General features: G+C 34.4%; 1 protein-coding gene and 1 pseudogene across 1 annotated transcript; both read right to left on the bottom strand.

The window, feature by feature from the left end:
* Nucleotides 1–3,442: 3,442 nt before the first annotated feature.
* LOC112095835 (aspartyl protease family protein At5g10770-like) lies at nt 3,443–5,395 on the bottom strand. Its single transcript, XM_024178295.1, has 3 exons — nt 5,147–5,395; nt 4,594–5,040; nt 3,443–4,391 (listed from the first exon to the last, which is right to left on the bottom strand). The coding sequence occupies exons 1-3, from the start codon at nt 5,310–5,312 to the stop codon at nt 3,562–3,564; spliced, it is 1,443 nt and encodes a 480-aa protein (XP_024034063.1). The 5' UTR covers nt 5,313–5,395; the 3' UTR covers nt 3,443–3,561.
* Nucleotides 5,396–13,923: 8,528 nt separating this feature from the next.
* Nucleotides 13,924–20,945, bottom strand: LOC112095912 (annotated as a pseudogene).
* Between the last annotated feature and the right edge of the window lie 3,082 nt (nt 20,946–24,027).

Below are 24,027 nucleotides of genomic sequence, written 5' to 3'. Positions count from 1 at the left end.
TATTAGTACTGTATTATAATAATACTGCATAATGTTTGGTACTACATTATACTGTATTAATTTTTGTGTGATTAATTTAAATATTATATTATATTAATATTTAAATTGTATTAATATTTTATATTATTATTATTTTAAATTAATATTATTCAAATTTATTCATATTAAATATTTATTATTAGTTATAATAAATTATAAATCTATTAATAAATTATAATGTAAAAATAAAAATATAATATAATTATATTGAAGAATAAATTACATAATTATTAATTTATATGAATAATTATAATGTAAAATAAAAACATTATATAATATTTTTAAAAAAATTAATTTATTATTGTTGTTGTTGTTATTATTATTATTATAAAACAAAAGCAAAAGCAAAAGGGGAAAAAAAAAAGGAAAGAAAGCAAGCTGCAATTGCCATTAGCTTAGGCCTATTAATGCAGTGCTGCTGTAGCTTTTTATTGGGCCTTTATAAATTTAATACAGAGAGAAGTTTTAATACCTCAACCAAACATGCCCTATATTCAGCTTCTTTATGTGGAGTCAATGCCCTGATTGCCAGTCTATTTTTCAAAGTTAATTTCATTAATTAAAAATTGAGTTCATATTGATAATTTTAACTGCTTTCTTATTTAAAAAAAATTGTTGTGAGCTTTCCAAATCCATGAACTTTTCATTATATTATATTATTTTATTTATGTAGTATTACAATAATGATTTAGTTGGTGACAATACTCATCTTATGGTGAGCGATAATATTACATAATGTTATTTAGTTGATTCACAACTTCAACATTATTCATGAGGAGTCATGAAATTCTATCATGTATATGGTGCTCACTATATTATAATTATTATTGGCACTTGTACAATCAAACATCCATTTTAATTTCTTTAAAAAAAATTCATTTTAGTTGGAATTAAAAAAATCATCTATGTTAATTTTACTTGTTTATATTTTGCATCGGTGTAATGAAAGTACGAAATTGAGTTCAAAATAACCTTGACATTATTGGCCTTAGTGTTGGTGGCAAAAAATTACCAATCCCCATCTCAGTGTTTTCATCAGCAGGTGCTATTATTGATTCCGGAACTGTCATCACACGCCTGCCACCGGCTGCATACTCAATCCTACGATCAACATTTAAGAAATTTATGTCAAAATATCCAACGGCGCCAGCTTCGTCGATTCTTGACACGTAATACGACTTTAGTAATTATACTTCTGTTACAGTGCCTGAGATTAGCTTCTTCTTTAACCGAGGAGTTGAGGTGAGCATTGAAGGGTCTGCGATTTTGATTGGTAGCAGTCTGAAGCAGATATGTCTAGCATTCGCCGGCAACAGTGATGACAGCGACATTGCTATATTTGGGAATGTGCAGCAAGAGGACGCTGAAGGTTGTGTACGATGTTGCCTGACCAGTTAATAATCTTAACTAAAAAGAGACCAATAGAATCTTCCTGAAAATAAATTTTGTTTTTAAAATAAAATGAATGGAAGAGTAATGCTTCAGCGTGTGTGTTGGCCAAAACGAAAAGAAAATTGTCGGTCCATTAAGATGTGTTAGTAGTACTCTTTCAGCTTTTCATATGTTGCGGCGATGTACTGAAATTGACTGCAAAATAACCTTGAATTTGACATAAAGAAACTTTGATCCTTTTAAGGTGGCTTTTGCTTTGTTTGTGTCCTTTTTTTCTTCTTTTAACTGAATTTGCTTTGTTTGCCAAAAAGCTTTATACCCACCCCGTTTTAATTGAAATTTTTAAGAAAATTATAATAGTTATGGTGATGGAAATTACATAATAAAAGTTAAATAATTTAATATTTTATGATTTATATGTATTTTATAAATAAAAAGCTTAAAAAAAGTTTTTAGGGTGAACAGTAATACGTGAGTTTGTATTTTATAAATTAAAATAATAATATTTTGAAAAACAAAAATTCAAAAGGGGTGTGATAAAAGTCTTAGAGGGCTGTTAATAGCTCCGCTCTACACGAAAATTGAAGGCCAATCCAATTGTCAAAACAGTGTTCAGGCGTTTTCATTCTACGAACCATGTGTTGCACATTGTTGCTTAACCTCGAGGGTGTTGAAATGTCATGTCCTAAAGTTTCAATCAAGAGTGTCTTTCACACTGTGGCTGAAATAATTTGGACCTACTAAGTGTCTTCCACTTTCAAAAGTAAAGCATACGCTAAAAACAAGAAAAAATATCTCTTGCTTCATGATTGAGTAGTTAGCGGGCATCCTAAGACTGAAAGAAAAGGAGGGCGTATATCTTTGTTGGGCGTAACTTTAGAAGATGCCTAAGAGATGTATCGTGTTCGCAGAGCTGATCTCAGAATTACGCAAGTATGAATTGTAAAAATGCGGCCTACTGATCTCATTCATTTCATAAGTTTATAACCAAGTATTGTTTCTTCTTCGTCAAGTATTGCAAGAATCCACCTGTGAACTATCCTGTGGCTAAAACTAATTTGATCTAACGTCTATAATTTTCTGTCCTTTATGGGGAACTGCTGATGCTCGTTTTATTAGCTAGTCACCTGATGTCATTGCCCCAGATCATATCCTTAATTCTTGCTGAGTCACTTTTTCAATAAGTTTAGCTGAGGTTTCATTGAGACATTTGATCGAGCACTGATTCATTTCATCAAACACTTGGTTTTCTGCCAAGCCAATCGCACTAAATACTTGGTTTAGATATGAGTTGTAGTTCTAATTCAGGAAGCAAAGACAATGGCCAAAACAATTCTGCTGCTGTGCTGTAGTGCTCCTTACTCAGCTTCTCTATGTGGAGTAAATGCCCTTGACGTCCCATTCCATTTTTTGAAGTTAATTTCATTAATGAAGAACTAAGTTCATTTTGAAAATTTTAACTGTATCTTATAAATAAAGTTGCTATAAGCTTTCCAACTCCATAAATTTTTCATTAAACTATGTTATTCACATGTTGATAGAACTCACCTTATGGTGAGTGATAACATCACATAATGTTGTTTGGCTAATTCACAACTTAAATATTATTCATAAAAAGTCACAAAGTTTTGTTATATATCCAGGTGCTCACCATATTATTTCACTAAATCATCTTCCTACAAGATCAAACATCCATTTCAATTCCTTTTAAAAGTTCCATTTTACTTAGAATTAAAAAAAAAAACAAAATTATCTATGTTAATTTTACACTTGTTTACACTCACTAGTGAATCACAATCTTGATCTCTCTCTTACTCCCTGTATCTCCTTTGCACCAACACATTCATCCATCATTCAAATTTTTTGGTGTTAAAATTGATGTTCAATCTTAAACTTTGAAATAAAAAATTTTACAGTCAGACCCAAAAAAAAAAAAAAAAATTGCCATATGATTCTTCGAATCAAAATAGCTGCTGGTCATTCCATTGCTGGTACATACGATCGAACTCATAGCGTTCATATTTCAAAGCACAATTTATTAATACTGCAAGTCCAAACAGCGTTATTTAATATTTAGATCGAGTAGGACACGGACCATACAATACTTCAAATTAAGCACAACTTAGTTAACTAATTGCAATTTCCAGGACCAAAACCAAGCCTCCTTCCAGCAACATCGTAGTGCACTTCGTACCCTCGCTGCTGAACATTCCCAAGAAGAATAGAATTGGGATCCGAAGGAAGTAAAGCGAAGCCTAAACACACTTGCCTCACAGATTCGACAACCAGAGTACCCCTCACGTCCAGTTCAAGGTCGACACCACCTAAGAAGTGGATTGTAATCTTTGGTACAACAACTGTTTTATAAGCACTCAAATCATAACAAGTATCAAAAAGATCTTCAATTCCTTTTCCCATCTTATATTTCTTCATCCTTTTACGAAATGCTGATCTCAGAGCTGAGTACACAGGTGCAGGAAACCTCGTGATGATGGTGCCCGAGTCGATTTCTGTACTCAACTTAGTAAAATATGAAGCTTTCAAAGGAAGTCTTTCCCCACCGACACTTATTCCAGTAAGGGTAATATGGTAAAATTCAGACTGTTCGGGGGTAGTGACAATTGGAGTATATTTCACGAACTTCTTGTTCACAGTATCAGGTTTGCCAAAAGTTATGTAGCCTGTGGAGCCGTATGGCGAATGTAGACAATAAAAGAAGTAGCTTATATTGGTTTTTGAAATTATGGATACCGGACCTCGGTCGAGACCCATAATTCCGGATGCTCCGTTTTGGTCGCCAGTGTTGTTGTCGGTGCAACCCAGAAGAAAAGGGTACCGTGCAAAGTACCCATTGCCGTTCACTTCTTGTATAGTCATCCTATCAGTTGCCCAAAAGCCGGTTTCGCCTGAGCCGTCAACATATGCGATGTCGTACGGGCATTCCTTAGAACTGCATTTGTCTGCATTAAAAAAAAAAAAACGCTCCGATTATTTTCATTATATATGTGAATTTTGGATTTAAAACCGATCTTATTTGTGCTTTTTTTAAAAATAATCTTCTATCAATCATAATATCAGGCATAAGTTTATAACACCGTATAGTCTATCGATTCTTATCCAATAACTTAATTTTGGTGACGAAAAAGTAATGAATTAGTATACCTTGACCATTTGGAGGAAACCATTCAAGGAGAATTTTGCACGTCGTGGAGTTGCAAGGGATTTTGGAAAAGGTTTTGGACTTGGATGGATCAAAAAATGGGTCCCTTTGTTGACTGCAATGAATGCAGGGCTTGCACTGAGTCCAAGTGATGCCACTACCAGTGTCCAAAAGGAGAGAAACATACTGTTTCGGTTTCCCAATGGCGACTACAATATAATACTCGTCGGCGGCTACAATTCCGGTCTTGGCAGGGAATGTGAACGCCTTAGTTTTCTTGAAATTGTCAGGAATGGCTTTTTGCAAACGCCTGGAATTTTTTAAATGGAGTCGTTGTTGGTCTCTACGCAGAATTTCTTCGAGAGAGGGAGTGTTTCTGCTTTTCCCTTGATTCAGCTTAGAACATGGCCCGTACCTCCCTAATACTTCGAGAGATACTTTGCCGGGACCTTAAACATGAATTATATACATATGAATGATTATTAAAAAAAAAAAAGTTAACAGGCTAAAATCATAACCATGCGCATATATAAATATATAGTATAATATAAGAACCTTGGGGCAAAGCTGTGCGTGTGCGGTTGCAAACAGTTGGTGGTATTAGAGAACTGACTGAAACAATGTAACTGTGGGAGAGATCGTTGTCGTTGGCATATGCTCCATTGTTGGATGAACGCAGAAGCCATATAAAAAGAAGAAAAGCCTTGAAGAGAATCCTCATTACGCACTCAGTGGGCTGTTATTTTTTTTGTGGCCAAATATGTTCACTAAGCTTTCAAGAACACGAACTATATATTTGCTATCTTGGCTCCCCTTATATATAGCAACTGGAGAGGGAAATTGTTTGAGATACGAATTCTTTTAATAAATGGATTAATAAATACTACGTACGTACATAATTTTAATTTTTCTGTGCGCTTTTTATATTTTCGGTCCAAAATAACGTTAAATTTGATTTATCCTATTTACCATATTAGTTCCTGTTCGGTATTATGTGCCATTTTCTTTTCCATTTCTTGAAAATAAGTTAACTGTTCAGTGAGATGTTTTGATAAAATTAATGGATAATAAAACACAAAATCAAGATTTCACATTTTACTCATTAAGTTGGAGAACAATCTTTTATCGTTTTGTTGAATTTAGATAATGCAAGCCATCATTTACTTCTCTCTGCTCCAAATGCCAGTTGATATCACTCCTTTTTCTTCTTCTTCTCAATTAATTTCTATTTTCTGGAGGAAACCCAAAGCTCATTTATAGACAATGTATTCAAGCTTCACGGCGGGCCGAGTACTACAGTCACTGATCGAGATCCTATTTTTACATGTAACTTTTGGCAGTGATTGTTTACTTTACACAGATTGAAGTTGCAAATGAGTTCGGTCTATCACCCTTAGTCAGAAGGGCAAACTGAAATAGTCAACAAAAGTTTAGGATAGTATCTTAGATGTATAACAGGTGACCTGACCAGCCAAATGAGTGGTTTAACTGGCTACCTCAAGCCGAATGATGGTATAACAAGTCATATCACTTTCACACTCACTCAACTCCATTTGATATTGTCAATGGCAAGCCACCTCCCATCTTTAATGCATAACTCCAGAAGAATCAAAAAGGGGTGCTGCGGAAGAACAGTTGCTGGATAAGGATGCTGTGATAAAGCAATTAAAGGAAAATATATCCCAATCCGAAGACAAAAGAAGGTCTCGAGTTGGAACAAATTACTATAATCCGTCCTCTCCTGTGGGTCAATCGAAAATTTTCACAAATTTTACGAACTGAAGCCCAATAAGCCGAGAGGCACAAGTCTGAACGAGAGTTTAAGGTGGGTGACATGGTTTATCAGCGGCTACAACCTTTTAGGCAAACATCTGTATTAGTAAAAAGGAACCGGAAGTTATCTCCAAGTTTTGTGGGCCTTATAAAGTTCTACAGCAAATTAGCAAGGTCGTATATAAGCTGGAGCTACCTATTGATAACAGAATTCACCCTATCTTTCATTTTGCTTGTTTGAAGAAAATGATGGGAGATGCAGTTGTTACTCAATCTGATTTGCCACCAATAGATGATGAAAGGAGGATAAAACTAGAGCTGGTAGCTGTACTAGATCGCAGGATGGTGAAGCGAATCAACAGACCAGTTACTCAAGTGTTGGTCGATTAGTCCCATTCTTTTCATGGAGATGCCACTTGGGGATGATTTATTCAAGCTGCAACAACAGTTTCCATGGTTTCAGCCTTGAGGACAAGGCTGTTTCAAGGGAAGGGATTGTAACGTCTCTTTTCTATGTAAGGAATAAGTTGGGAATGAGAGTTATGTCTAAGGATATCTTCCCAAATTGTCTTTGCTTAATGTTTGGGGTGCTTAATTCTGGGAACTGGCTTTGTTTCATTTTGGGATAATTTCCTTGATTCCAGAAAAGTTTCTAGGCCGGTTACTCCGATTATTGTGGGAAATCACAATGAATTGTATCTCATTAAAAGTTATCAATACAATTATTGCTTACTGACCTATTCCTATTGTTCTTCTTCTGGACATTATAAATTGATAAGATGCAAACTCAAATCTAATGATGCAATGAGTTTTGTGATTATTTTAGATTAAAAATTAAATTCGATAAAATTGAGTTTTCAATAAGTTCAAGGGATTTAGGATTGCAGTGGAATGTTTTTTCGGTTGATTTCCAGAGGATGAGTTGCAGGATCTTTTTCTTTGATTTTTAGCCTAATAAAATAGAACGCTTGAGGAGGATGGACGTTCTTATAAAAAATTGTTATCATATTTTGCTTACACAAATTAAACAATTATGAAAAGGAATAATATAATATTTTCAATTCTACCACATTTACCATACTTTTCATTTGAAGATCGTTTTTCAAATATAAATTGATGATTTCATTTATTCATTTTTTTGGAAAATAATTTTATGAGATGCTCTATAATATACTTTATTGGCTAAATTATTTGATTATTAGAGATAATGAACAATTTATTTATTTATTTATTTTTATAAGTGTTTACTATGTGGTATTGTAGACTAAATAAATCTTGTATAACTCTTTGAACATAAGTGTAAACAACATGTTCAGTGAGAAAAATAATTCAACCAAATGCTATCAAACAAGTATTCAAGATTTTATATTTAGAATAAAGGTTTCAAAAGCTTACACCGAACATATAATCATATTTAGAATACATGTTTGAAAAAAATCATTTTCATTTTAGTTTTTGTTCTATGAAAATAACAATTAAAAAACAACATCAAACATTAATAATTACTAAGGTGGCATTTTTTTATTTCATTTTTATGAATAAACCGAATTTACATAAGTTCTTAGTTTATGTGAATGCATTTGTCTCAATTTTGACACTCTTTAAGATTTCTCATAGAACCCATTGTTAATTGAAATTACCCTTATAATAAAAGCAAATTAATTCATTTCTCATTTTGAATGAGAATTCAATTAAATAGTATTCTTTTAATAAACCTTCTACACTCATTCCATTTCATAATTTATATTTATATTTTACATTTTAATTTACTTTATTTTTATAGAAAATTATAAGAGCTTACTATTATGGAATGGAAACTATATAATAAGAAAATAATTTAAGAATTGTATATATTTTATAAATAAAAAATTTTAGAAAAATACATTTTTTAGAATGAAATTTGTGGATAGATGATGATACAACTACAAACTTTTACACAAAATTATGTTCGTCCAAACTAACATTACATAAAAAGGTTGTTGGTTGAATGAAAATACTATATAGCTTACATGATTTATCTTTATTGTTTTATATATCCACTCAACTAATGATATACTACCACATCGGTCTGTATGAAAATAATTTATATAAGAATTTATAGATATAGTTGTATTACTTTTAATATTAATGTGTGTTTGTTTTTTTTTATAAATTAATCTAAATATTTAAGAAATAAAATTTAAAAGGAGTGTTATAAAATTTTTAAAAAAGTGTTAAAAACTTCACTGAAAATGTGAGCCCAATCCAATTATCAAACAGCGACCGGCATGTGTAGCACATTCTTGCTAAGCCCGACGAAGTGGAGGTGTCCTGTTTAAGGTTTCAATCGCAAGTGTGTTTCGCGTTGTTTCTGAAATAATTTGGACCTACCAAGTGTCTGCCACTTTAGAAAATGACAAAAATTATCCAGCTCCATGATTGGTTAGTTAGTGCGGCAAAAACTTTTGCAACCATTAATATTTGGCCACGGTGTCAGTCCTGCTTATTCCTAATGTTAAGTTGACATGACGCCACTCAATCCAGTAAGCTGAGACTTGAAAGCTCGAAAAGAACCAATGGGTCTTTGGTTCGGTGGAATTCTTACACTTACAATGTTGAGTGCAAAGGTTCGAGCCTCCATAAAAGTATTTATGGGGTTATTTATAATCCTCACTCAATTATTAAATAATTGAGTAGAGCTAGTCTATCCCTCACAAAATGTGAGTGGAATGGACAACCCTCGAATATTTGAGAGGATTTGAAGAATTTGGGCAGCACTTCAGAGGAGTACATGCCACGAAAAAGGTCCCAATTGTAGAATTTATTTGTAAATATTAATTGTAATACCTACAGTCCTGTATAACAGTATTAAAAAAAAAAGCTCGAAAAGACATATCTTTATTGGGCATAACACTTTGGTCCAGCTTATTCTTAAAAAACATAACGTTAAGTTGACATGATACCACTCAAATCCAATAAGCTGAAACTTTAAAGCCGAAAAGAAATATCCTTAGTGGGCATAATGTCTTTGGGGCTACAGACAATGTTCATAATTATAACTTTAGAATATACCTGGGATGAGAAATTTTAAAAGAGTTCTGCTATTTGCCCCAGGTCAAACTCCGAAAACTAAAGCAAAACGACACTGTTTCCTCTTCTATTTGAAACGCTACCGTTTCACCCTAGCAAAAGCTCTCCTCTTCGTTTTCCCCTCTTCGTTCTTCGTTTTCGTCTTCTTCTCTTCGTTTTCATCTTCCTCTCTTTGTTTCACCAGGGAAATTTGCCATTCGTTTTCGTCTTCCCCTCCTCTTCGTTTTCATCTTCCCTTCTTTGTTTTCTCGTCTTCCTTTTTCCACCCAAATCTGGAAGTTTCTGCCATTCGCGCAGGCGCGGTCACCGTGAACGTGGCAGCCATCACGCGCATCCCTCATTGAACTCACGAAGTGTCACAGTTATCACAGCCTTAGGTAATGCTTCGATCTTTAGCTTTTCTAGGTTACGGTAAAATGGGGACAATTTTGATAGCTATCAATTTCTGTTTTATTTAATTTCCGGTTGAAATTAAATGTTAAGGAAATAATTGTGTTTGTGCTGAATAGGTTTGGAATTTGTGCTTGAGTTGGTCTGCAATTTGTGTGCTTGAATTGGTCTGCATTTGTGCTGAATTGGTCTGTAATTTGTGCTTGAATTGGTCTGGAATTTGTGCTTGAGTTGGTCTGCAATTTGTGCTTGAATTGGTCTGGAATTTGTGCTTGAGTTGGTCTGCAATTTCATGACTTACCACAAACTCAAACGCCGAAAATGAGACAGAAATTCGAATTGAAAATTTGTATTCGTAATCGAAACTGAAATTATTATAAAGAAGAGAACATTTGTATACTCAAATATCTTCTTAATCGAAAATGTGACAGAAATTCGAAAAGAAAATTTAATACAAACTTGATAACAAAAATGAGACAGAAATTCGCAATCGAAACAGAAACTTCGAAAATTTTAAGATTCGTACCTTAGCTTGTGCAAATGCCGAAACTTAGTCTTATGTCAGAAAAAATTAACAGCTGCTGAAAAATCGAAGAGGAAGAGCTTCAACACTGGTGACTGAAAAATCGAAGAGGAAGAGCTAAGAGTAGCTGTTTCTCTGCCTTAGGAAAATGCTTTAGTTTGTTTTCTTTTTACTAAATGAAACGACTACGTTTCATGCAACCAAAAAGAAAGGAAAAAAAAAGCCAAAACGACGCCGTTTTGAAATAATTCGGGGTTTGACCCGGAGAAAATAGCATTTTCCATTTTAAAATACTTCTAAGCTATGTCAACCATATATATATATTGTATTATAGAAATTTTTGTCCAAATAGATCTATAGTGTGTGCAAATTGATACTGGAATTATGCATGTATAAATTATAAAAAGGCAGCCTAATGATTTCATTCATTTCATACGTTTTTATACAAGTATTTTTGCTTTTTCGTAAAATATTGTAAGATTCCAGCAATGAACTTGACCCTTTGGCTAAAACTAATTTGATCTAATGTCTATAATTCTCCGTCCTTTACAATGGACTGTTAGTGTTTGTTTTATTAGCAAATCACCTAATGTCTTCACATGAGGCCATACCCTTAATTTTTGTCGAGTCACTATTTCAATCAGTGCTGCCGATGTTTCATTGAGACATTTGATCGAGCACATGTTCATTTCATCAAACACTTGATTTTCTACCGAGACAATGACACTTGGGTTGCCATGACACTAGATAATCCATGGATTAGATGAGTTGCAACTTTAGTTCAAGGATCACTAGCCGTTTCTTGCTGCTGTAGTGCTTCTATATTCAGATTCTCTATGTTGGTAAGTGCCCTTGGCATCCCTTAATATTTTTCGAAGTTAATTTCTAAGGAAATAAAAAAAATATTTATTAAAGACTAAATTCGCATTGAAAATTTTAATTATATCACTTAAAGCTATTTAGCTAATCCACAAATTAAATATTATTCATAGCGAATCACACGATTTTCTCACATATCTAAGTGCTCACTATTGTTGGATGAACAAAGAAGCCATATAAAAAGAACAAAAGCCTTAGGGAGAATCCACATTATGCACTCAGAGGACTGTTTAATTGGTGCGGCCAAATGGCGTGCACGAAGCTTCGAGCTAAACATTTGCTATTTTGGCTTCGCTTATATATAGCAACTGCAAATTGAAATTGTAAGAGATACAATTTCTTTTGATAAATGGAGTAATCATGTGCTGTTACGTACGTAATTAATTTTAATTTTCCTGTGCCCTTTTCGTATTTTGCATCGGTGCAAGGAAAACATGATACTGAGTCCAAAATATCCTTGAATTTGACATATTGATACTTTGATCCTTTTTATTTTGGCAATACCATATTAGTTTCTGTCGTTAGTTAGTAACAGCTGGCATTTTTTTTTTTAACTGAATTATGAATTAAACAGAAATAGCATAAGCTTTAAATTTATGCATATGTCTCAATTTTGACACCCTCAGAATTTCTTATAGAATCCCTTTTTAATTGAAATCACCCTTTAAGACAAATTTATTCACTTCTTATTTCGAATGAGAATTCAATTAAACACTATTCTTTTACTAAATATTTTACACATTCCATTTTATAATTTATATTCGTATTTTACATTTTAAATAATTTTTTTAGAGAAAATTATAAGAGTTAATGTTATAGAGATAGAGACGCTGTAGTAAGAAAATAATTTAAGTTTTTTGACTTGCATTTATTTTATAAATAAAAACTTAGAAAAAATACCTTTTCAAGGTAAAATTTTATGGATATATGATGACACACCTACAAACTCTCATATACAAAGTATTTTTATACAAATTAACATGACATAACATAGTCAATCGAATGAAAATACTACATAACCGACATGATTTATTTTTATATTTTATATTTCTACTACACTAATGATATAATGCTGCAACAATTAAACAAGAGTTTATAGGTATAGTATTATTCTTAATATTAATGTGTGTTTATTTTTATAAATTAAATTGGGGTATCAAAGAAATAAAATTTAAAATGTGTGTTATGAGGATTTTAGAAGGGTGTTAAAATCTCCACTCAGTACGAACATTGGACAGTATTCAAGCCTTTTCATTCTACGAACCATGTGTAGTACATTCTTGCTAGGCCTCGAGAAAGTGGAAATTTATCTCATGCTCTAAAATTACTTCAGCCACAATGACCAAAAAAAAAAAAAAATTTGTCCATGATTGATTTAGTGGGCAGAAGGCAAAAGAAAGAGCATTATTGTATCTCGTTGTTGGGCATAAGAGACTATGGGGCCACACAAAATGTTCATGACTATAACTCTATAATAAGCCCAAGAGGTCTATCGTGAGGGCAAAGCTGATCTAAGAATTATTCACGTATAAATTGTAAAAATATAGCCTACTGATTTCATAATTTATATAAAAGTAATTTTTCTTCTTCGTCAAGTATTGTAAAATTTCTGCTGTGAACTTAATCCTATCGCTGAAATTAATTTGATCTAATGTCTATAATTCTCTGTCTTTACAAGGGACTGTTGATGTCTGGTTTATTAGATAGTCACCTGCTGTCATTGCCCCAGATCGTATCCTTAATTCTTGTTGAGTCACTATTTCAGTCAGTGTTGCTGAGGTTCCATTGGGACATTTGATCATGTACCCGATTCATTTCATCAAACACTTCATTTTCTGCCAAGGCAATGCCACTTGGGGTTGTCATCACACTAAATCATTGATTGAGATATGAGTTGCAACTTTAATTCAGGGAGCAAAGACATTAGCCAAACCACTTCTACTGCTAGCTATGCTGTAGTGCTCTATATTCACCTTCTCCATGTGCAGTACATGCCTCGACGTCCCATTCTATTTTTCAAAGTTAATTTCATTAATTAAAAATCAAGTTCATATTGAAATTTTAACCGTTTCTTATAAATAAAGTTGCTTTGAGTTTTCCAACTTCATAAAACTAATAATATTTATCTTATGGTGAGCGACAGTATCACGTAATGTTGTTGGTTAATTCACAACTTAAACATTATTCACAAGGAGTCATAAAATTTTCTCATATATCTACGTGCTCACATATTATTGGCATTTGTGCTCATTAGATCATCTTCCTATAAGATCAAATATCCATTTTAATTCCTTTAAAAATTCAATTTTAGTTGGAATAAAAAAAAATCATCTATGTTAATTTTACTTGTTAAATCTCATTGGTAAATCGCTGTCTTCATCTCTCTCTCTCCATATCTCCTCCGCACCAACACATTCATCCATCATTGAAATTTATTGGTGTTACAATTGATGTTCAATCCTGAACTTGAATTTTGAAATAAAAGATTATATATTACTAGACAAAAAAAAAAAAAAAAACCATATGTTATTCTAATCAAAGAAACTTCTGATCATTTTATATATTGCTCCTACATATAACTCATAGGTTTCATACTTCAAAGCACAACTTATTATTAACTGCAAGTACAAACAGCTTTATTGAATATTTAGATCCAGTAGAACATGGACCATACAATAGTTGAAATTAACCACAACTTTATTATTAACTAACTGCAATTTCCAGGACCAAAACCAAGCCTCCTTCCACCAACATCGTAGTGCACTTCATGCCCTCACTGCTGAACATTCCCAAGAGTAATAGAATTGAGATCCGGAGGATATATAGCGAATTCTAGACACACTTGGCTCACAGAAGCGACGACTAGTGTCCCCCTAACGTCGAGTTCAAGGTCGACACCACCTAAGAAGTGGATTGCAATCTTTGGTACAACAACTGTTTCATAAGCACTCAAACCATAACAAGTACCAAGAAGATCTTCAAATTCTTTTGCCTTCTTATATTTCTTCATCCTTTTACGAAATGCTGATCTCAGAGCTGCGTATACGGGTGAAGGAAGCCTCGTGATGATGTTGCCGGAGTCGATTTCTGTACTCAATTTAGTAAAATATGAAATTTTAAATGGAAGTTTTTCTCCGCCAACACTTATTCCAGTGAGGATAATATCGTAATATTCAGACTGTTCAGCGGTAGTCACTATTGGAGTGTATTTTATGAATTTATTGCTAACAGAAACAGGTTTGCCAAAGGTTATGTATGCTGTGGAGCCGTATGGTGAAGGTAGACAATAAGAGAAGTAGCTTGTATTAGTTTTTGAAATTATGGATACCGAACTTCGGTCGAGGCCCATAATTCTGGACGCTCCGTTTTGGTCGCCAGTGTTGTTGTTGGTGCATCGTTCCCGACAGAAAAAGGGTACTGAGTAAAGTACTCGTCTCTGTTGACTTCTTGTATGGTTATCCTATCAGTCGCTCAAAACCCACCGTCACCTGAGCCGTCAGCGTATGCAATGTTGAATGGGCATTACTTGGAACTGCAATTGTCTGCATTTATTAAATAAATAATTTCCAATTATTTTCAGTAGAATTTGAATTTACGGCTGATCGTATTTGTGATTATTTTTTAATTAATTGTCTATATATACTTATCCAATAACTCTGGTGATGAAATAAGTAATGAATTGTCTATATATACTTATCCTATCTGGAGGAAGTATTTCACGGAGTATCTTGCACGTTGTGGAGCTGCAAGGGATTTTGGAGAAGGTTTTGGACTTGGATGAATAAAAAATTGGGTCCCTTTGTTGAGTGCAATGAATGCACGGCTTGCACTGAGTCCAAGTGAGGCCGCTACCAGTGTCCAAAAGGAGAGAAACATACTGTTTCGGCTCCCCAATGGCGACTACAATTTAATACTCGTCGACTGCAACATTTTCGATCTTGGCAGGGAATGTGAACGCCTTGGTTTTCTTGAAATTGTCAGGAATGGCTTTTTGGAAACGCCTGGAATTCTTTAAATGGAATCGTTGTTGGTCTCTAGTCTCTACGCAGAATTATTTCTTTGAGAGAGGGAGTGTTTCTACTTTTCCCTTGATTCAGCTTAGAACATGGCCCGTACCTTCCGACTACTTCGAGAGAAACTTAGCCGGGACCTTAAACATGCATATATATATATATATTTGCTGTGAAATTAACCCTTATGATTACTAGATTAATAACACCCTAAGACCTAACTCAGACTTAAAGACTCAAGAATCAAACTTAAACTAACCAAGAACAAAGATCGGATCAAAGAACACAGCCCAAAGAATCAAGAATCACACAAGAACTTAAGTGGTTCAGCACCTTGAGGGTGCCAACATCCACTGGAGAAACCAACACAGAGAGTAACTTTATTAAACTTCAAGGTTACAGAGATGATAGCACACAATACAGAGATTACTCACTAAGATCAACTCTCACTACAGCTGCTTATTCTCTCTCTCCTTGATCAAGCACACTAACACTAGAACCAGCTCATTTATATATCAATTGTGCAGGCGTAACAGATCTAGATTTTCCCTCAAAATCTAACAGCCTTTTAACCAACCTGTCACGAGCTTCTCACGCGCTATTATAAAGCCTTCTTTAAACGACTGCTAGCATCGTTTAAGCTTAAACCAGGCATGCATTAGACACGTGAGATTTAAAGGTCTTGTACGACATTGGCAACTTGTCAGCTCTAGTATATTGCTCAAATGAACCGACATGTCACTCATCTTCACAACTTAAAACCGACACGTTGTTCTGACGAGTTTGAGTTCATTTCAACAATCTCCACCTTGAACTCAACACTCTCAGCTCCCTCATTTCACGTTGTCTTCTCTTCATATGCAGCTTCTTAAAACCTACAGATACCTGCTAAGTTCATGCAATTAACATGTCAGCTGGATTTTCTTCAGTATGAATCTTCAGCAACTTTACAGCTCCCCTTGACACCTCAAGCCTCACGAAATGCAACTTAATATCTATATATTTTGTTTTCTCGTGATGGGATTGATTCTTGCTAAGAAGTATAGCACTCTGACTGTCACTGTATACTGTTACAGACTCTTGTTTTGCTCCCAATTCAGTTATCATGCCTTTCAGCCAAATTGCTTCTTTGAGAGCTTCTGCTGCTGTAGTATACTCAGCCTCTGTCGTGGACAAAGCCACTACATTCTATAATGTTGCTTTCCAACTGACTATGCAGCTTTCCAGAGTAAACAAATACCTTGTTTGTGACCTCCTTTTATCAAGATCACCAGCAAAATTAGCATCCACATAACCAATCAATGTGTGTCCATTTTTGTCTTCTCCACCATAGACCAAACCAACCTCCAGAGTCCCCTTCAGATACTTTATAATCCACTGAACAGCTCTCCAGTGCTCATATCCAGGGTTTGCCATAAACCTACTCACTAAACTCACAGCATGTGAGATATCAGGTCTGGTGAGTACCATGGCATACATGAGGCTACCTACTGCACTGGAATAGGGTATACAAGCCATTTTTCGTTGTTCTGCTTCAGTTTGAGGGCACTGAGTAGCAGACAACTTGAAATGGCTTGCCAATGGTATCTGTACTTGCTTTGCATCATTCATTCCAAATCTCATCAAAACCTTCTGAATGTAGCTCTGTTGAGTTAAGAACAAACTCTTCTTGGTCTTGTTTCTGATGATATCTATTCCAAGAATTCTCTTAGCTTCTCCAAGTTCCTTCATTTTAAATTCCCTGCTCAAAAGCTTCTTTAAGTGATCGATCTCTTCCCTATCATGGCATGCAATCAGCATGTCATCTACATACATCAGAAGGTATATCATTCCCCCTCCACTTGTCTCTTTGAAGTACACACAATAATCATAACTGCACCTGTTGAAGGCATGTGTTATCATGAAGTTATCAAACTTCAGATACCATTGCCTAGGTGATTGCTTTAACCCATATAGAGACTTTTTAAGTAAGCAAACACAATCTTCTTTACCAGATGTCACATACCCTTCAGGCTGCGTCATTACAATTTCCTCTTGTAATTCACCATGCAGGAATGTTGTTTTTACATCCATTTGCTCAAGATGCATATCTTGAACAACCACAAGTGCAAGAATAATTTTGATGGAAGCATGTCTCACTACAGAAGAAAATACTTCAGTGAAGTCAATTCCCTCATTTTGTGTGAAGCCCCTTGCCACCAGTCTAGCCTTAAATCTTTTAGGTTCAGCTCTAGGTATACCATCTTTAATTTTGAAGATCCATTTACAACTTACTGTTTTCCTCTTAGCTGGTTTTTCAATCAATTTCCAGGTTTTGTTTTTTATCAGGGATGTCATCTCTTCATCCATTGTCCTCTTCCATTCCAGCTTGTTTTTGCCTGTGATATCTTCTTGATAAGTCCTAGGTTCATCATCATTCAGCTCTTGAGCAACATTCAAAGCATATGCAATCAGATCAGTCACTGTATATCTTTTAAGTGGTTTTATTGTCCTTCTCTTTCTGTCTCTGGCCAATTGATAGGTGTCTTCTTCACTTTCTGCTGATTCATGTTCAACACCAGCTTCAGGTTCTGTTTCAGCACCCTCAGTTTCAAGCTCAAGTTCTTTCAAGTTTTGATGCTCCACCTGAAACTCCACTTTATCGGTCTCAATGGCTGATTCAGTGTTGCTAACAGGGCTCCTTGGTTTATTCAATTATTCTTCTTCATGGAATCTTACATCCCTGCTTATGATGCACTATGGTGGCTTTGAGTCAATACACCACAATCTATAGCCTTTAACACCCTCTGGATACCCTAGAAACCTGTATTTTAATGCTCTTGGTTCCAGCTTACCCTGCTTCACATGAGCATATGCTGTGCAGCCAAAAATTCTGAGTTTTGCATAGTCATCCAATCTTCCTAACCAAAGTTCCATTGGTGTTTTACAACCTATAGCAGTTGAAGGGCTCATGTTGACTAGGTAGCATGATGTGTTTAAAGCTTCTGCCCAAAGGGTTTTTGGGAGCTTAGAATAGATTAGCATGCACCTTACCTTCTCCACCAAAGTCATGTTCATCCTTTCAGCAAGACCATTTTGTTGAGAGGTATAAGTGACAGTTTTGTGCCTCTGAATACCATTCTTTTTACAGAATTCTTCAAACAGCTTATTGCAGTACTCCAAGCCATTATCTGTCCTCAGAGCTTTCACCTTCAAACCAGTTTGGTTTTCAACAAAAGTCTTCCAGTTTTTGAATTTTTCCAGAACCTCATATTTACTTTTGAGTGCAAAGACCCAAACCATCCTTGAAAAATCATCTATAAAAGTCAGAAAATATCTACACCCACCTAGTAAATTCACTTGTGCAGGCCCCCATAAATCAGAGTATATGTATCCAAGTTTCTCTTTGGTGGTGTGAGCTGCAGTCTCAAACCTTAACCTGGAGGATTTTCCTATAATACAATCCTCACAGAACCCCAAAGCTCCTATATGATCATCCTCAAACACTCCTTGTTTTTGTAACTCTCTCAAACCTTTTTCACTTATATGCCTCATCCTCAAATGCCACAGCATTGATCTGTTCCCTCTACTGTTAGTTACATTTGCCTCTCCAACAACATTGTGTCCATCCATCACATACAGGCCATTTTGTTTTATTCCTTTCATGATCACCATTGAGCCTTTAATTACCCTCAATACACTTTTCTCAGCCTTAATCACACAACCTGTTTGATCTAGCATGCCAATTGAAATTAAGTTCCTTTTTAAATTAGGAACAAATCTTACTTGTGTCAATTCCCTTATCATACCATCAAACATTCTAAGGCTAACAGTCCCAATACCAGCCACCTTACACATTGAGTTATTACCCATTAAGACCATACCCCCATCACATGGCTGATATGTTGTAAAATATCTTCTATTTGGACACATATGAAAGGTACAACCTGAGTCAAAGACCCACTGACCTTGAGGTTTCTAACTTGTGGCAATAAGTACTCCAGCTGTTTCAAAGCTACATTCTTCTTCTATGGCTGCATTCATGTTCTTTCTTTGGTTTATTTATTCTTGTTCTTCCTTTCAGGGCAATCTCTTTTGAAATGCCCTTCTTTATGGCAATGGAAACACTTCAAATTCTTCTATTTAGACTTTGATATGCCTTGCTTCTTTCCTTTGTTTTCTCTTTTCTCAGGCCTGCCTCTTGCCATCAGTCCCTTACTTGATTCATTTTTTAAATTATCTTGCTTATCTTTCAGCTTCTTGGTTCCAAGAGCAAATTTAACCTCTTCCAGGGAGAGTGTTTGCCTCTCATACAGCAATGCATCCACAAAGTGCTCGTAAGACTTTGGTAAAGAATTGATTAGTAGTAAAGCTTTGCTTTCATCATTCAGTCCTTCATCAATAGTCTCCAATTCATCACAAACCTTATTGAACTCATCTATATGCTCATTTAATGATGCCCCTTCAATCATCTTCAGTGAGAACATCTTTTTTTTTTTATGTAAAGTCTATTTGCCAAAGACTTTGTCATATACAGATTCTCCAACTTGGCCCATAAACCAGCAACAGTTTTTTCTTTAGCCACTTCTCGAATTACAGAGTCACCAAGACTCAGAACGATTGTGCTTCTGGCTTTCTTGTCAATCTCTGCTACTTGTTCTAGGGTCTTAGATGATGAAGCCTCACCTCCTTCAAGCTTAGAGACTGGATCTATGTCTTCTTTCAGCCCTTGAGTAATCAACAAAGCCTCCATCTTGATCTTCCACATATTGAAATCATTTTGCCCCGTAAACTTCTCAAGATCCACTTTTGAACCCATTCTTGAACCTTGAAATCAGAGTTAAGGCTTTGATACCAATTGTTGTGAAATTAACCCTTATGATTACTAGATTAATCACACCCCAAGACCTAACTCAGACTTAAAGACTCAAGAATCAAACTTAAACTAACCAAGAACAAATATTGGATCAAAGAACATAGCCCAAAGAATCAAGAATGACACAAGAACTTAAGTGGTTCAGCACCTTGAGGGTGCCTACATCCACTGGAGAAAACCAACACAGGGAGCAACTTTATTAAGCTTCAAGGTTACAGAGATGATAGCACACAATACAGAGATTACTCACTAAGATCAACTCTCACTACAACTGCTTATTCTTTCTCTCTCCTTGATCACGTACACTAACACCAGAACCAACTCATTTATATATCAATTGTGCAAGCGTAACAGATCCAGATTTTCCCTTCAAATCTAACAGCCTTTTAACCAACCTGTCACGAGCTTCTCACGCGCTATTATAAAGCCTTCCTTAAACGACTGCTAGCATTGCCGTTTAAGCTTAAACCAGGCATGCATTAGACATGTGAGATTTAAAGGTCTTGTACGACATTGGCAACTTGTCAGCTCTGGTATATTGCTCAAATGAACCGACATGTCACTCATCTTCACAACTTAAAACCGTCACGTTGTTTTGACGAGTTTGAGTTCATTTCAACAATATTTATGAATAATTATAAAAAAAATTAACAGGATAAAATCACAACCATGTGCATGTATAATATAAGAACCATAGGGCAAAGCTGTGCGTGTGCAGTTGCAAACAGTTGGTGGTATTAGAGAATTAACTGAAACAATGTGACCATGGGTGAGGTCGTCGTCGTTGGCACAACCATTGTTGGATGAACAAAGAAGCCATATAAAAGGAAGCAAAGCCTTGACTAGAATCCACATTATGCGTGGCCAAATGTATGTTCTCGAAGATTACAAGAAGATGCATGGACAAAATATTTGCTATCTTGGCTTCACTTATATATAGAAACTGGAGGTTAAAATTATTTGAGATACGAATTCTTTTGATAAATGGAGTAATAAAGTGATTCTACGTAGGGTTGGGCAAAATCAGGTTAGGGTCGGGTTCAGATCAATTTGATCAGGTTTCAGGTTGGTCGAGTTGAATAAAAATTCATCCGAATTCAACCTAATAATCGGATCGGGTTGAAAAATCGGATTGAGTTCGGATCAATTCGGATTAAATTTTATACTCTAATGGGCTTGAAAAAGCCTAACCCAAACCCTTACCTTGGCGGGGATTCGTCATTCAAATAATAAATGCTGAGGCGGCAAACCCAGAGCATGGTAACCTGGATATTTTGGATTGTCCAATATCATTCTGTCTTCCTTTAGCTTCTTATTATTTATATTACGTGCATGCATATTTTGGATGCTTCTCAATTTGATCCACAACAAAATTTGACATAGCGACACTATGATCCTATTTATTTTGAAAATACCACATTGGTTCCTATCGTTAGTTAGTAACTGTTTGGTAGCAATTTCTTTTGTTTTTTTTCACAGAATTATGAATAAAATTGAATTTGCATAAGTATTGAATATTCAATTAAACATTATCCTTCTAATAAACCTTTTAAACCCATCCCATTGCATAATTTATATTTAATTTTTTTAAGAGAAAATTATAGGTGTTTAGAGTTATGAAGATAGAAACTAATAGTAAGAAAATAATTTAAAATTTTAAGATTTGTATATTTTTATGAATCAAAACTTAAGAAATCTATATTTCTTTGGGTGAATTTTTATGGGTAGATGATGATACATGTACAAATTCTTGTAAAAATTATTTTTATACAAACTAACATGGCATAACATGATTGGTTGAATGAAAACACTACATGATCCATATAATTTAGATTTGTTATTTTATATTTCACTCAACCAATGATTTAATATCACATCAATTTATATAAAAATAGATTGTACAAGAGTTTGTAGTTATAGTATTACATTTAATATTAATATGTGCATTTATTTTTTATAAATCAAAATGGACGTATTTATGAAATAAAATTTAAAATAGTGGTATAAGGATTTTTGAGGCGTATTAAGAGCCCCGCTCTGTATGAAAATTGTAGCCCAATCCAATTACCAAAATAGCGATCGGACTTTTCTTACTACGAACCATGTGTTGCACATTCTTGCTGGACCTCGAAGAAGCGGAAATGTCATGTTAAGTAGTGTTTTTCGCATAGTGGCTGAAATAATTTGGACCTACTAAAGCAAGAGACTTTTGTCTTCCACTTTCAAGAGTAAAGCATACGCCAAAAACGAGAAAAAATATATTGCTTCGTGATTGAATAGTTAGCGGGTATACAATTGTAACCACTAATATTTGGCTAAGGTCAGTCTTGCTTATTCTGATAAACATAACGCCAATGACACCATTCAACTCAATAAGCTGAAACTTGAAAGCTGAAAAGGAAAGGAGAGCATTATCTTTACTGGGCATAACTTTAGAATATGCCCGAGGGATCTATCGCGTGTGCAAAGGTGAGGTCAGAATTACGCATGTATAAATTGCAAAAGTGCAGCCTATTGATTTCATTCATTTCATAAGTTTAATTAAATGTATTGTTTCTTCTTCGTCAAGTATTGTAAAATACCGGCTGTGAACTTGATCCTATGGCTAAAACAAATTTGGCTAAAACAAATTTGATTAAATGTCTATAATGAAGGACAACATTTGTCCATGAGGTTCCTAAAAACGCAACTTTTGTGCAGTAAAATTAAAATGGATGGCGGAAGCTCTAGAAACCTCGGATCAGCTTCATTCAAAAACGAAAATCAAGAGGAAAGATTGAAGTTTAATTAACTCACTTGTAGTTTCAAAAAAGACTTCGTGAAGTAGGAGAAAATGACTGAAAACAGCAAGCTACGAACACTGTCCAGAAAATAGACCTCTGCACGAACAGCTTCTGTTTTGCCACGATTTGAGATCCTTAAAGCACCCCAATTGTGATGCCTCTAGTTAGTACACACTTAGAAATGTTCTAGGAGTTCATAGGATTTGGAATCTCGAAATTTCGTTTAGAAATGAGAGAGATAATGAAGAAACATGAATGCTAGTTCATGATGATTCATTCCACCGAATAAAGCCACCATTATCTTCAATAATAGCACCAAACATTATCATGTGCTAGATCCACCCACTAAGCCATTATTTATTGAATGTGATCTTATCACTTCAATATTTTATTTAATCAAATAAATAAATAGCGAAATTAATTAATTTTGTCTTTAATTAATTAATCCCATTTTGATCAAATCAAATGGTTAAATGTGGGCTTCTTTTGTGACATGTTCTAATGCTTTCTCTTAATCCATATTAGATCCAATAAAAGCCCAAAATTCTAAACCCAAAATTGGTCTAGAAGTCCGTAATCATATATGAACCGGAACATGTCCAAAATGGTCATTTTATGTGCTCGATATTACATAATGTTTAATTGAGGATTTATGAAATTTATTTTGTTCCTTAAACTATTTATAGAACATCTAAATTTCTATCTTAAATCATATTTAAGATATATTTATATATATATATTCATTCTTAATGAATTATAATATAAATATCGATTTTCCTAAAATTAGGAAATTTAACTTCTCATTTTCTAGTAACTCTTTTTTCATTTCTATTTGGTGTGTGACCTTTTAGGTTCTTAGTTATAAGGTAGTATAACTATTTTAATGATAACTCTTTATTCATTAAATGATGCTAAACTCTTTAGTCATCAAATAGAACTTTTCTAATGACCTTAAGATGCATTGCTAATACGCTTTACCAATATTAATCTTAAGGTTTCTACAAGTCATGAGTGACACCTAGCAGTATTTTACAACTATCCAAATAACAAGAATTGTTGGATCTATAGAACCTATTCCATTGTATCTCTATGTCTTGGTCTCTTCATCATTCATGTCCAGAGAAAAGCACGGCTTATGGTTTATTATGTTAAGC

The sequence above is a fragment of the Citrus clementina genome, unplaced genomic scaffold (assembly GCF_000493195.1).
Source record: "Citrus clementina cultivar Clemenules unplaced genomic scaffold, Citrus_clementina_v1.0 scaffold_1, whole genome shotgun sequence".
NCBI classification, from domain to species: Eukaryota; Viridiplantae; Streptophyta; class Magnoliopsida; order Sapindales; family Rutaceae; genus Citrus; species Citrus x clementina.
This window is presented reverse-complemented; position numbering and strand designations above follow the sequence as displayed.

What these genes read in the sequence shown, in the direction of transcription:
- LOC112095835 (XM_024178295.1), bottom strand. Translation starts at nt 5,312, where the DNA reads ATGAGGATTCTCTTCAAGGCTTTTCTTCTTTTTATATGGCTTCTGCGT. An exon ending in ACGCACAGCTTTGCCCCAAG is followed by an intron (nt 5,041 to 5,146) that starts GTTCTTATATTA and finishes TTCATGTTTAAG; the next exon opens with GTCCCGGCAAAGTATCTCTC. An exon ending in GTTTCCTCCAAATGGTCAAG is followed by an intron (nt 4,392 to 4,593) that starts GTATACTAATTC and finishes TTTTTAATGCAG; the next exon opens with ACAAATGCAGTTCTAAGGAA.